This window comes from Apteryx rowi, unplaced genomic scaffold (assembly GCF_003343035.1).
Source record: "Apteryx rowi isolate R43461 unplaced genomic scaffold, aptRow1 scaffold_334, whole genome shotgun sequence".
Taxonomy (NCBI): domain Eukaryota; kingdom Metazoa; phylum Chordata; class Aves; order Apterygiformes; family Apterygidae; genus Apteryx; species Apteryx rowi.
This window is the reverse complement of record NW_020449797.1, coordinates 719721-734471: the sequence shown is the minus strand read 5'-3', so window position 1 is coordinate 734471 and position 14751 is coordinate 719721. Positions and strand designations below refer to the sequence as shown.

The 14751-nt window shown below is 39.3% G+C and overlaps 2 protein-coding genes across 3 annotated transcripts in view; both read left to right on the top strand.

Annotated features, from left to right (window-relative positions):
• ZBTB24 (zinc finger and BTB domain containing 24) overlaps positions 1-11378 on the top strand; it is an 11669-nt gene extending 291 nt beyond the window's left edge. The window contains exons 2-8 of one of the 2 annotated variants that reach the window (XM_026072033.1): positions 175-272; positions 1518-2514; positions 2947-3114; positions 3259-3342; positions 4069-4152; positions 6559-6640; positions 7662-11378. In XM_026072033.1, coding sequence (XP_025927818.1) covers positions 1545-2514; positions 2947-3114; positions 3259-3342; positions 4069-4152; positions 6559-6640; positions 7662-8280 — 2007 coding nt within the window. In that variant the 5' untranslated portion in view covers positions 175-272; positions 1518-1544 and the 3' untranslated portion in view covers positions 8281-11378. Of the gene's footprint in view, positions 1-174; positions 273-1517; positions 2515-2946; positions 3115-3258; positions 3343-3989; positions 4153-6558; positions 6641-7661 lie in introns of those variants that run through there. The other variant, XM_026072034.1, reaches the window with a different exon arrangement.
• A 1588-nt stretch (positions 11379-12966) lies between these two features.
• PPIL6 (peptidylprolyl isomerase like 6) overlaps positions 12967-14751 on the top strand; it is a 14750-nt gene continuing 12965 nt past the window's right edge. The window contains exon 1 of the mRNA XM_026072045.1: positions 12967-13093. Within this exon, the coding sequence (XP_025927830.1) occupies positions 13028-13093 (66 nt within the window). The 5' untranslated portion in view covers positions 12967-13027. The remainder of the gene's footprint in view (positions 13094-14751) is intronic.

The window sequence follows — 14751 nt, the reverse complement described above, 5'->3', positions numbered from 1 at the left end:
GCCGCCAGGGCCGGGTCGGTCGCTGCGCTGCCCTGCCCGCCCGCCCGCCGCCGCCCCTCTCCCCGCGTCGGGCCGTGTCGGGAGCTAGTCCGGGGCTGCTGGTGCGCCTGGCGGTACCCGTGGCAGTGCGGCGCCTCCCCGTCGTGCGCAGTCTTACTCGAGAATATCTTCTAGGTAAGCGCGCCGCTTCGCATTTTGCGGTCCAAACGTTAACGATGCCATCGTGTGACTGAATACATGCATCCCTCGTGTGATCACAACCCGCAAAACAGGTACTGCGTCTCTCGGTGCTGAGAGACATGTAAATTTTAGGGAATGCTTGCGGGCAGGGCTGCCAGCCGCGCTTTGGGAGGTCCCAGAACCGCTTGTGCTGCTGGGTCGGGCCTGCAGTCCTGGTTTAGGGTGTTCCAGCAGCAGCAGCAGGCTCAGGCCCTCCAAAAACTAAAGCTCGCAGATCAGCATGGCTCTACTGTTAGTCAAGCAACAAAGCTCCAACATGAACTGTTTAGCAGCAGGAAAATGCTAAAGAATCACTTCTTGGCCACCTCAGTAGCATCTATATGTGGTGCGCATTGTTTCTTACAGCATTCCTTCACACAGTCAGAACTCTTGTGCTCACTGTCTCCTGTCTTTAAATACATATTTAACATGATAGTTTTATCATTTAGGATGGGAGGTAGCTAATCCATGTTACATTTGGCTCAGCTGATTCTCTTGAAACAGATACTTTTGGTGTGTCCCTTCCATGGTATTTTTATTTGGTGGATTCTTCTGAAATTGCTCGTTTCTTTCTTTTGTTAATTATTTTGACTGAATTTGCAATAAAAGAACTTTAACGAGCCAAACTGATGGTTGACAGCTAGCATAGTCAACTCTATTTTAGACAGAGCTCTTAGATCTGCTATTTTTCCAGTTTTATTGCCCACATCTATAGGCTGAGAATTAGCAGGTAAGTGTTCTGAAAGAGAAATTTTCAGAAGAATAGAAGTGGATAAAAGAAGGCATGGAGTCCTGCAACACCAAAATCAGTGATTTTTTTATTTTTATTTTTTAATCGTTGATTCCAAGATTTCATAGCCTTGTCCCTGAATAATCTGAAATGTGACATCCTGTGATGGTGAAGCTGCAATTGATTCTTTTTTACTTATTTCCACTTAAAGGAGGAGCTGTGAACAAAGAGTTCTTTTTGTTCAGTTGTTTTGGTTGCAAAAGAAGGGGTTTCAGACAGAGCAGACATTTTGGCTACTGAACAGTTCACAGTACATCAGAGCTAAACAAATGAAATAGCTAGCAGTAATTCTGATCTGAGGAGAAACTATCTGGAGCTGTAGCTTAAGATGCAAAAACATTTTTGGAGAAGATAATCTGTGTCAGCATTAATGTTAATTTTTTAAAGAAAGTTCAGAGGCTTTAGAATTGCTTCAGAAACTGTTTTATTAGCTTGCAAAGGAAATAATACTTGGTCTTCTATAATGCAGACTTCTAAAATATTTATTAAACCTATTCTATCCTTGTAGGTACCTTCTTTCATATTTGCAATAAAAATGGCTGAAACAGCTCCCGATGCGTCTGAGAAACTGGTTGTCATTCACTCCAAAGCTCACAGAGATACCATTCTAGCTAATTTTGAAGAACAAAGGAAGAAAGATTTTCTTTGTGACATTACTCTGATAGTGGAGAATGTTCAGTTCAGAGCCCATAAAGCTTTGCTCGCTGCCAGCAGTGAATATTTTTCGATGATGTTTGTAGATGAGGGTGAAATAGGGCAGTCAATTTACATGTTGGAGGGAATGGTCGCAGACACTTTTGGAGCACTGCTAGAATTTATCTACACTGGTTATCTCCATGCCAGTGAAAAAAGCACAGAACAAATTCTAGCTACTGCACAGCTTCTAAAAGTGAACGACTTGGTATGGGCGTACACAGACTATCAGGCCAGCCATAGCCCAAGTAATGCATTACCTGCTTCATCTAACAGCGGAGCTTCAGTAGCTATTACTGCAAATGACATGAAAAATGGAGATCCACCAAAGCGAAAACGAGGGCGACCAAGGAAAGTCAGGAATGCCCAAGAAGAAAAATCAGGAGCAAATTCTGAAGATGTGCAACTGAGAGAGAATAATTCCATGCAAAATAAACAGAATTTTATGAAAAAAGACATTACAGCAGAAGAAATAGTTGTCAGTGAACAGGCTCCCGTGAGAAAAGATGCAGAAGAAACTGAACGTGCTTGCAGCTCGGAAGATGCCGTGGATCTGTCAGCTGAGAAAGATGAGAATTTTGATCCCAAATCTCAAGGAATGCAGAGCACTCAGAGCCGATACAGCAAACGCAGAATAAAGAGATCAGTCAAGCTAAAAGATTACAAACTTCTTGGTGATGAGGATGAAAAAGGACTGGCAAAGAGAACTGATGGGAAAAAAAAACGTACAGGTTCTGAAGCTCGCTGTAAAGACTGTGGCAAAGTATTTAAATATAATCACTTTTTAGCTATTCATCAAAGAAGTCATACAGGTAGGCATTAAGAGACTGCTTCTTTTGACTTAGTGACTTATTGCTAAATGCAAACCAGTTGTTTTAAGTGTGGACTGTTGGATCAGTGTGCTGTTTTGGACAATTCTTGCTGGAGACAAATTGGGGATGGTGGGTCTCTGAGACCATGTTCACTGTTTTCTTCTTGCTGCCAGGCCTCCTAGCCTTTCTACATTTTACCTTGATTGCAGTTTAGTTAAGCATTTATCTATTAAAACATTGAATTATATGACAATATTTAAATAATTATTTTATTGCTACCTGAAGCTTGTCTCTTTCTTTTAATTCTCCTTATCACTACTCAGAGGTCAGTTTTTAATATGTAATGCGTTGCAATGCATCTCACTATCAGCTTAGAATATCTGCTGAGAAATAATGCACTGACATTTACATTTGTAAATCTTGTGCTTTTAGGGGAGCGCCCTTTTAAGTGCAGTGAATGTGGCAAAGGCTTTTCCCAGAAGCACTCTCTTCAAGTTCATGAGCGGATGCACACTGGAGAACGGCCGTACACGTGCACAGTCTGCAGTAAGGCTCTAACAACAAAACATTCTCTTCTGGAGCATATGAGCCTACATACGGGTAAATATTCCAAGGCAAATGTAATCTCTGTCCCCCAAATATGTGCATTTCTGAAAAGCGGTATTAATGATCTCTCTCATGTGTGCTGATTTTCATGCTCATTTTGGATGTGGCTTGTATTATAATAAGTGATTTTCTTTACAGGGCAGAAGGCTTTTACATGCGATCAGTGCGGGAAATACTTCAGCCAAAAGAGACAGCTCAAGAGTCATTATCGAGTACATACAGGTATAAGGAGCTTGGATTGTAGAGCTGGCTGATCATCTGGGTTGATTTGTCTTTGTAAAGATTGACTAAGGCTATGAATGTTCTTCACTGATATACTTAGGACTCTGTTACCCTGATCTGTGGTATCTTGATGTAACAATGAATAGCGGGGAAAACGCTGAACAGTGTTTAAAATAAAGAATGTTTAGAAAGATAGTAAACTGAAAAGGACTTATCTGATGATGACATATTAATTACACCGTATTTGAAAAACAACTTGATTATTTTAGTCCTGCTCTCTGTTTTACATATAAGCTAGGAGTTTTATACAACAATTATGTCCACTGCCTTTTGTGCGAATTGCCTCGTAATTTTCCACTATTTTGGACTAGCAATACCAAACAAGCTGTGAGAAGTGTCCTGCTCACTTCTGTTCTAGAAAGATAGAGGTTAGATTATACACACAGGAAATGGTGGAAAAATTAAGAATTTACAAAGCTTCAAAAGCAAGTGGGTTTGGGGGTGAGCAAGAGTCAGTACTCTCTCTTCCCTTAATAAGATTAAATAGGGAAATGGGTTTGAGTAATTCTGCTAGTTTAGATAGGGAGGAGAGAGTGAATCACCTTTTTGTTTTCTTTCTATATTATATCAAAGTGGTTATTTTACAGGAAAGTGCTATAACAAAGATCACTGAAGAGATACAGGGGATCACTTATGCACTGACACTTTTTTTATTATTGCGACAAGGCCATTCATTGCCGGAATGTAACCAGTGTCGTCGCAAATTCATGGATGCAGCTCAGTTAAAGAAACATCTAAGAACGCATACAGGTAATAGTCAGTTGTGGCTTTTTTCTTATTATTTTTTTTCCTTGAAATAACACAGACAAAACAATATGTTGGGCGTGACCCTCATCTTTGGGGGGTGGGCTTCTGCTATACGTGTATATAGCGATATGTATATTTCTAGTGAAGAGGTTTGACATCAAGAATACATAATGAGCACAAAAAAGCTCATATTAAAACATCCCACAAGCAAGGTGTATTATAGGAAGAGCTGTTTTTTTCTGTTGTTAGAAAGTCTTCAGCAGAAAATGCCAATTAGCTCTCCTGTGATAAAAATCTGGACTGGGAATTCAGTTCATCAGGAGAGCCACATCCAGCATGTATTGGGCGTGAAGTGAACTAAGTAGTTAGAGAAAGTATATGTCCTAAATGATTTAGGCACTCCTGTCTGTGAGGGATGGATGCTTATAACAGCAATATTGACCTGAAAATAACTGTTTTGGTTTTCCTTTTTATTATGCTGTAATAAACCAGATGTTGGCAGGAGGTGGGCTCGGAGAGATGATTTAAGGCAAGGGTGTTTTAAAAGACTTGGGGCAAAGTGAAACTTGAGTGGCTAGGTAACAGGAATAAAAATTTGATCTACACTGTCATAATGACTAAGCATAGGCATCTTAAAGCAGTTTTCTTTGAATGGTAAATTTGCAAGAGATTTCTAAATAACTTTTTGTTTTAGAGTAGGTATAAACAGTGGCAATTGTTTCCTCCCAAAAGCAAATTATTCTTAATTACGTTGCACTCGGTTGTAGTAAAGTATACACAAAATCAAGCTGCGTATCTTATTCATGTCCTTTCCTTTCTTAGAGGAAATAACATAGCTGAACATGACACTTTTCAATATTTGCTTTTATGATTTTCTTTAAAGTCCCTAGGATATAGGGTCAGAACTTGTTGTGATTTGGGGAGTTTTTGATTTATTCAGGATAGCATTTACTTTCAATACTTGTGAATATTGCATTTTCTGTTCAGGACAACATAGTGTACCTTGACACGCGCACACAGTAGTTCTGTATCTGAAGCTGGTACAGTTCTATAAACATAGTGGGAAGTGAGTGTGGTAGCAAGTGAGAGGAGGAAGTGTAGTAGCAAGGTAAGTTGCAAAAACAGATGACTAAGATGGGTTCTAGCAGAAACAGAGTTACAATGTATCTTGCTTCCAGAAAAGACAATCCAGGTAGCAGTATTGTCAATGCAGAAATACCATTTGATCAGTCCCTTCTCAAAACCTTCAGAAATAAAGTTCTGAGGATTTGGGGTTGGGATCTTGACATTGATGGTACTGTCCTGCTTTGGCAACTGTTCTGTAACGTGGTGTGTCATGAGAATACAATCTAGGTTTGAAGTTAGCTCTGTTTTCAACAGGAGGCTGGACTGGATGACCTCCAGAGGTCCCTTTCAACAGATTTTTCTATGATTCTCTGGTACTTTCTCCTAGTCCCCCAAAGCCATATGAAAACTGATCAGCATTGCAATTCTATACTAAATGTGAAACTTCCCTGGAAATTGGCTACTGCCTCATCCTCCATTAGTTTCGATGTGCTTGAACAGTGTGAATTACCACAGTGGTGATCTGGATTCCCATATCTAGTGTCTTAAAGACACTGAATACAACAGGAAAAATGTTATGCTGTGACTTAGACTTTGTCAGTTTTTTTTAGTCTGTAGTACCTTTTTTATTGCATATTTATTTATTGTGTACCTTTTTGTTTAATGTAGTCACTCTTCTTCTACTCAGGCACAAGAATGTAGTAAAAACCCAATTTATCCAACTTCTGATAACCCACCGTAAGCTAATTTTTACCACACTGGTGTTTCCTCATTATGCACAGGATATCATAGGCCTAGGATGGAGCCTTACAGGAAGCTAGCCGGCCTCTTAAGATATTCACTTTTCAGGTCTGGAAGTATGGGCCCACTCATCTGCATGGTGCTGAACATGAGCCTGGCATTAATGTCTACTAGTTCAGGGTCAGGCCTTCTCAAACTTGTCTGTTCCGTGTGCAGCCAGCTTGAGGCATCTGCACCTGTGTCACAGGCATGTCTTTTATTGCTCCGAGGGCTTGGATCACCTAATTCTTGATCTCCCAAGGGGACAGTCATCAGAAATGTGCCTTTAAAATTTTATAGCTTCATTTAACTAGTGACTTCCTTCAATTTCAGATACTCATATTGACCCATGACAGAAACATGAGGATTTGACTGGCATTTACACTTGCTGCTGTGTACAGAGATTTAAGCATGAGAGGCATAACATGTTTTTATGGATAGAATACAGGTCTGAGATTCAAAAGATGATGATTCTAGGCATAATTATCCTTCTCTGTAAAATGTTTTTAAATATATTGATGAAAAGTGCTATATAACAAGCAATGTCAAACTTCTTTTTGTCAGGTGAGAAGCCATTCACTTGTGAAATTTGTGGCAAATCATTCACAGCTAAAAGTTCTCTTCAGACTCACATTAGAATTCACAGGTAGAGTATGTAACTTCTATTCTGATATATTAATGTGGTGGTTGTTCAGTTATAGGATGGTCAAGGCTTGTTACCATTATAGGTGGATTGACTGACATTTTTGTTTAATCTATTTTTGTTTAGTATATTGGAACTGATAAAAAAAATTTAAAGAGTTTATTGAACATAACTTTTATATGTTCATGGTGTTCTTACATATTTTAAAAAATACCCTTGTTAGTAGAGGAAAGTATTGCAGCATTAAGTATTAGCGTGTCAACACGTTATAAGATTCTTCTCTTTTTGTGTATTGTATCTGTTCATTAATGACAATATACTTACCTCTATATTATTTAAGAGAAAATTTTACTATGAGCTTTTGTTTGACAGCAGAAGATCAGCCATGGTGTAAAAAAGTTATTGGAGAGTTTTCCTGTAGTCTATTGTGTCTTTTTAACTTCATTAGTTAAATTTTACCCATGTCAACCTGACGTATTGTACAAAGTCATGTCATATTTGAAATCACTGAAGTACTGTTGTAAGTCTTACATAAAAGAAAATGTTTCTGGTAAAATGCCTTGTCCTATAGAGACAGACATCAAATTAAGATGTAGACTTATGTCAGCTTTTTTCTGTTTTAAAATCCTAGCTGATTTTAAAATCCTAACGTTCTTAAAATAGTCAGTGCTTATAGTTGTGTAAAGTAAGTTTTTGTGTTATCACATTTTTGACCGTTTTTGTCCATTTTCTCATGTCAAGATCTAGCAGCATAGAATTTGTACTTTCAGTATTACCACAGGGAGGCAATTCTGTTATCTTTGTAGCTCTTGAGCACATACTAATGAAAATATCGTGCAATTCTTGAACATCAAATAGACAGAAATATTTAGAAAATCAAATAGAAAACATTTTTAATGTGTCCATTTTTAAGTGCTTATGATATAGGAAAATAAACATTTAAGTCTTTCATTGTGTAATAAGTTGCCAAAAGCAACACTTTCAAAGCGAATATTTTAATGAGGTCAAATATATTCTTTTGCAGGGGAGAAAAGCCATATTCTTGTGGTATATGCGGAAAATCCTTCTCTGATTCCAGTGCTAAAAGAAGACACTGTATCTTACATACAGGCAAAAAGCCTTTCTCCTGCCCAGAATGTAGTTTGCAGTTTGCCCGTCTCGACAATCTGAAGTCTCATTTGAAAATTCACAGCAAGGAGAAGCAGTTTCAGGAGGCCAGCAGTGCTCTAAGCAGCAACACTAATTCAGAAGAGGTGAGAAACATTCTTCAGCTGCAGCAGTATCAACTTTCCACCTCTGGAGGGCAGGAAATTCAGCTACTGGTTACGGATGCAGTGCATAATATAAACTTCATGCCTAGTCATAATCAAGGTATTAGTATTGTTACTGCAGAAAATGCCCCAAATATGACAACAGAGCACACTGCTAATCTCTCACTGCTTGCTCAGCCACCACAGCAGTTGCAGAACTTGTTGCTTTCAGCTCAGCAGGATCAAGCAGAACAAATCCAAAGTATCAATATGATGGCAAACCACATTGAGACTGCCCAGCCTGAACAAATGCATGTTATCACTCTTTCCAAGGAAGCACTAGAACATCTCCATGCTCATCAAGGACAAAACGAAGAAATCCACTTAGCATGATCTTAACATCCAGCTCAGCACATGCAGCTGACTCGGGAATCAAGTCAACAATCTCACTCTAGCCAAGATACAGTCCCTTCCCATCAAATCAGTGATGAACAGAACCAAAATGTACGTGTTCCTGAATCCCATCAGCAATTGCTGTCAGTAAATGAGTCATCTCATGAGCATCCTATTCAAGACCAGACTTTTTGAAATGCTTATTTGCCGTCAGAGAGCTAGGCTATAGCACACTTCTCATCCAAGCAGTGATTACACATATCACACTTCCTTTTGTACAGCATAATCTATTTGTAGATGCATTTCTTGGTGATTTTTTTTTTTTTGATGGGTGGCATTCAATTTTCTTAATCTTATTTATTTTAGACTTTTATTATTCCTGATTGGTATTTCTCCACTCACAAGTGATTAATGCCTTTTTTTGTGCCTCATACAAATTTGGGTCTACTGAACAGATATTTGGCCCCTTACTGCATTTCAGTGTGCATCTCCAGGGAAGTGTACCTTGCCACTTGAAAACAGTGTGTAGGATATCTGCTGATGAGGAAGCATGACTTATCTGATGGAGTTGGCGTTACCTGAACTACAGTCAGGCCTCAGATAATCAGTATTTTTTGCAAAGATAACACCATTATGTCTTATGTTTAATAAGCTTTCTCTCTCCAGGTTAATGTGTTATTTCCAGTGTGACCATTCCCTTAAGTGCATTTTGATTTATTGAATACCAAATTTGTTTATGCTTTTGGTTGGAATCTTTGTAGCCTTTGACTGGCTCTGGTTTGCCCCTTCTATATACTGTATGCTGTAAGAGTTTTGCTCCTTAGAGAAATGTTTAAACCATTGCGCTTAGTATAGAGGTAAAGAGATGTGGTGGTTAGACTGGACAACTTAAAAACCCAAATTGTGTTCTGTTAATTCTACCGCTCACTCACTGGGTGACTGTGGGCAAGTCACTTGACCTCTGTGCCTTAGTTTCCTCATCAAGGGGGTGGGGATAATGTTCATGCATTCTGCCAAGCACTTTGAAGAGCTTTTGATGTGGAAGGCACTGTATATGGAAGTACAAAATATCTTTCCTGACAAGGCTCAGTCTGAGCTTAGGAGCTAGTTTATAATTAAAGCGTTATTTTTTGTACTTTTGAGAGCAGGCTGCAGTGTTACTTTTAATATATGTAAAAGCTTGTAATTGTTATTGTGGAGATTTAATAATGGAGTCGCTTCAAAGTGTAATGAGCTATATAAATGGGGCATATCATGTTAAAGTTGTACAGCTATTTTGGTTGACTAGATTAGATGTGTACAGTTTGTTTTCAGTGACTGACTGCTTACAAAAAAGAGCTGATATCTTAATACAATGCCATAACGGAGTATATACTCTGCAGCTTCAAGTTCGGCTACTGATCACATCTCACTTAATGTACTAGTGTGTTAAAATCCAGATAAATTGCCATTGGTACTTAAAGCAATGTACACAATTCTCACTTAAGTTTTGAAATGTCATATTCGTGATTTACATTGATATTGGGGTATATTTCTGGTTTTAACAAATGAAAAATGTAAAAATTAAGGAATTAGCAGATGAATTTAAAAAACAAAACAAAAAACCTTTGTATGTTCTTGGCTTATGACTGACCAGAGTGTGTCACTGGCAAAAAAATTCATAGAATGATTTAGGGTGGAAGAGAGACCAGATGACCTCTGGAAGTATCACCTTGCTCAAAGCATGTCCAGCTAGATCAGGTTGTTGTGCAGCTGAGTTTTAAACATCTCAAAGGGTGGTGCTACACAACCTCTCTAGGCCACCTGGGCCAGTATTTGACCATATTCAAGGTGAAAAATGTTTCCTTTATAGCTAATTGGAATTTCCCATGTTCCAGTCTGTATCCAGTGCCCCCCATCCTATCACTACACTTGCAAGAAATGTCTGGCTCTGTCTTCTGTACGGCCTCCCCTTAAATAGTTGAAGGCAACAGTAAGATCTTCCCAAAGCCTTCTCTGAAGGCAGACCCAGCTCTCTCAGCCTTTCTTTGTACATAATCTGGTCCAGCTCTCTAATCATCTCCGTGGCCTTCTGCTCCGCTCATTCCAGTACATCAGTGTCTGTCCCCAGTGTCTGGGGAATCCAAATTCTGGATGCTGTTCAACATCAAAATACAAAGTATCTAGCTGGTGCCTGAAGCTGTGCTGCTGGAATTTGGGGGTGTCAGGTTTTTTTCAAAGTACTAAATCAGTTTTTATATAAATCAGTGATGAAGGGTAGGCAGTGGGAATAAATCAATACAAAAAATGACCTCCCACAGCAAAACTGCAGTTTGGCTTTTCACCTTTCCCTCTCGGAATGGAGAAATACTGTTTGCGCACTCTGTGCCACCAAAGAGAGCCAGCATGTTCTGCTGTTGTATTTCAGAAGCTTGAAGCTTTGATGCTGCAAGAACAAATGAAAAATAGTGAAACTCCCTATAATGTCCACAAAAATCGTGCTGATTAACTGTATAAATACTTAAGATTACAATAAACTGTTACATCCTAACAATTTTGGTTTCATCTAAAATACTGTAATGTGGAACCATAAATACTGTCTTATCATAAGTTTACAGGAGCTTACACAGAGTTCCTTCTCTGCCATAATCTTAATGTGTGAATCCTGAAATGGTTAAAAGCTGGTTACATCTTAAGTTAAATTCTAAGACTAAGCTAAATTCTAAGTAAATTAACTGTTACTTTTCTCTTTTTCGAGCTTTAATTTGTTCATTGTGAAGTTTTCCCTTTAGGATAAGTATAATGCTACAGTTTGGTTTGAGCCACAGTCATGTAGTGATTGCTAGCTGCTTTCCCATAACCAAAAAAGATGTTTTGTTTTTCAATTTTTCTAACACTCTTATTCTATCAAATTACCTAATGAGCAGTGAGGAGAATTACTTCTGTGAATAGCACAACAGTGACTAATCTTGCACTCTGCATTGCTTAAGCTGTCAGCACGCATTTTAGCTTGCACTTGAGAAATGAGAAACATGTTTCTCATACTGTAAACATTGCGCTTTTTTTGACACCATTGCTTTCTTTGTAGTGAATAAATTTCTGTTGAAGATGAAAATAAATCCCTGTTCCTTGTGTGCATTTTTTAGGGCTACAACTAAAGCCTATGATTGTTCTGAATTTGAAAGGAAGCCCCTTCATCTTTGCTTTTTATTCTAGCTGCCACTAAGAACTATTTAACAACAACAAAAAAGCATGCCTTGCATGCCTTTAAAACTGTGCTTCAAAGCAACTCTCTAAATATCTTTACCCTTAGGTGAGTAAACACCTTATAACTTCTCATTTCCTCACATAGAATAATCTTAGCAAATCCATCTCATTGCTTACTGTGTTAAAATGAGATTAGGGTTTTGGACCTAAGCATAGGAAAATACATAGACTATATAAAGGTCCATTTTTGTGAGCAATTAGCACAATTGTATGCTTTCCATGTGTAAGTTACTCAGTAAACTTGAATTCTTTAAAAAAAAAAAATACTTTTTTTTTTCCTTCCAAATGCAAGTTTACGAAGTACTGGCTTTTTCTGAAGATTTTGGCTGATTCTCCAGGTAAAAGCTTAAATAAATTCCTGAGGGGTGGGGTAACCACACACTGTGGTGAGTAAGTATTTGACTATTGTTTAGGTATTTATTCTGTTTGCCATTATATTCACGGTTTGTCTCTAAATAACTTTTTTTGGCCTCAACAACCTAAAGTTCAAAAGAGTATATTGTTCTTTGTGCACGTTCTCATGCAGAAGCTGAGGAATTGTCACAGTGGATCAGATCTGTGGGCCTTACAGTTTAGCATCCCCTTTTGACAAATGAATATTGGCGTATTTTGTTGGAGCTGTGGAAGCAAAGCATCCTGCCTATAGGAAAATCTTCATTGTAGCATGTGTTATTTTGCAAGTATTTCATTACACTCGTTTTGTGCTTTCTCTGGGGCTCGGAGGGACTATAAACAGCAGGTGCTGGGGGTTTTACAGCAATTACCTTACTGCCCATGGAGATGACTATCTCATGGTGGACTTTTTCAAAGTGGATGTATATTCACAGGTTAAAGTTAGGGGTGTTGACTCTGGCATCTATCTTGCCAATGGTTTGGGAAAGAGATTGGTTTGCATCTCTTTATTTGCAAAACACTTGTTTTACTGTTCCTGTCTAACCTATTAGTCGTCATGATCTCAAGTTCATGAGAGGCATTTGCTGAGACCCAACTTACTGCACTGGGGGGCTCTTAGTCTTTTCTCACCTCATCTTATATGAAAGCAAGTATGGGAAGTGTCTCTAGAGGTTCCTACCCATTTGCAGTGATCATGTGAGTGCACCAGCCTGGTACACTTTCCATCGCCCCTCATCTTGCATTTCTCTAGCAGAGTGACTCACTGAGGCTGTAAGGCCAGACCCAAGAGAAGCTGAGTCTCACTTGGGAGCAGCTAGAAGTACACTGGTTTGTGAAGAAGGCGCGCCACACACTCTGGGTGTCAGGGGTGCCTCTTCTTATCTTCCCATGGTCAGATGTCCTGCTGTGTAGGCTTTTCCCTAATTTCTCTGCTTTTGCAGGTTTTCTTCAAGGAGGGGAGAGAGAACTGGTAATTCTCTACTTTCTTCATCTGTGGCTTCAGGACCTCCTTTATCTATTCATTAGGGCATCAAAGAGCCTGCTTCTCCCAGACCTGCAGTCCCATGTGCTTCATCCCACTTTTCAGATCCTCCATAAAAGATTGTGGATGGTGAATGGTTTTTCACAACGGACAGGCTACTGTTCATCTCTGGCCCAAGCAGTTCTTCCTAATGTAAGAAAACATCCAGACATACTCTAGGTGAACCAGCATCTCACTTTGGTATGCTTACTGCTCATTTCTGGCTAATATTTTAATCCTCTCTAACTGAAAGTATTTTTGGAATAGCAGGCTGCAGTTGTACTTTAATTAGCGACTGTTGCCAGTCTCTGTCCTGCAAGTTTTTCTAACACTCATAATTGTAGCCCACTCTCTGTACAATCCTGAACAGGACTGATTCTCAAATGTATTCATGGGTCTCCCCTTGAAACCCTCTTGATCCTCCTTACCCTTACCCTTAAGGTAGCATGACTGCGGGTGTTACATTAGTCAGTGGGGGAATTTCAGGTTGTTGTGGATCACCCCATTACTATACTGCCACCTTCAAAACCAGGTTTCCCTTTGGGTTTGCTTTACATTTCTTGATAAAGTTGTGCCAGTTCCACCTTCCACCTAGAAGGCTCATCTTATATAAGTCTTCCTTGTTTTGTGAGCTGAATCTTTTCTCATTCCCTGATGTGAGGAAGACCTTTTCTGAAGTCCCCTATGTTGCTTGCTTGTACTGCTGGGAGATGTCACAGTTGCATTTTCCCTGCACAGTGTCTGTCAGATACTTCTGGCCACCCAAGGACCTGGGCCGAAACAGCAGTGGTGGCCCGGCCGCCAGTTGTCAGAGCGTGTGTGGTTGTGGTTCAGCAGCTTCAGCAGAAGAGCTGTGCAGTGTTTCCTCTCTAGATACTTGCTGTGAGGTTGCTTGGCGTCTGCATCTTTGATGAGCACGACATTATTCCTTACCCAGCTTTTAGCAGGGTGATGCTGCCGCTGTTATTTGACTAATGGGACCCTGAACGCCTCCACCATAACATCGCTGAGTGATGCCGCGCAGCTATCCTGCCAGAGTAGCTTCATGTGGGGGCTCCCTCTCAAATCACTTTTTTTAATTAATCCAATCTGCCTTTCTGTTCTCTTTCTCAGTTTCTTTGAGGTGCTATTTTGGACTGAAAGGAACTGAAATGGCAGCAGATGCAGCAGGTGGAGAGTTTTGGTGAGAGCAAACCCCTCTGAGAAAACTTTCTTGTCTCATGTGTCGGGGCACATGTGTGCGCTCTTCAAAGAACATCATGTTTCCAAGAAAGCCAGTTGCACTACCTCTGAAAGGGTTTCATTGTCATCTTTTAAATTTACTGTACATCATCTTGTACTTCCCGTACTTTCCTTCACTGTAATCTTCACTCTTTCAAAAATTAATACTGCACAGTGTGTCTACCGTAGCCGAGCTAGCAGACAGCTGTATGAGCAAACTTCCTGTGTAACTCTGCACACTGGTAAACCATTTATGCTTATTAAAACACTATGAATAAGCATGGAAGCAACATCATGTTGTCTCAAACAGGTAGCAGAAAGGGCATGAACCAATCTAGTCATCCAGCTTAATATTTTGATATTTAATACTTTTGATAATTGGCAACCTGTTGAAATAGATTTTAATGTATCTGAATTACAAAGTGATGTGAAAAAAGAGGAGAGAAAAAAAGAATGGATAGAAACAGCAAGTTATCTGTGGCTGTTGGTTTGTTCTTTTTAAAGAAAAAGCCCATCATAAATTTTCAGAAAACAGTCCTGTACAGCTAATGATATTATGCTTGTTTGGTGCTTTTTTTTTTTTTTTTTTT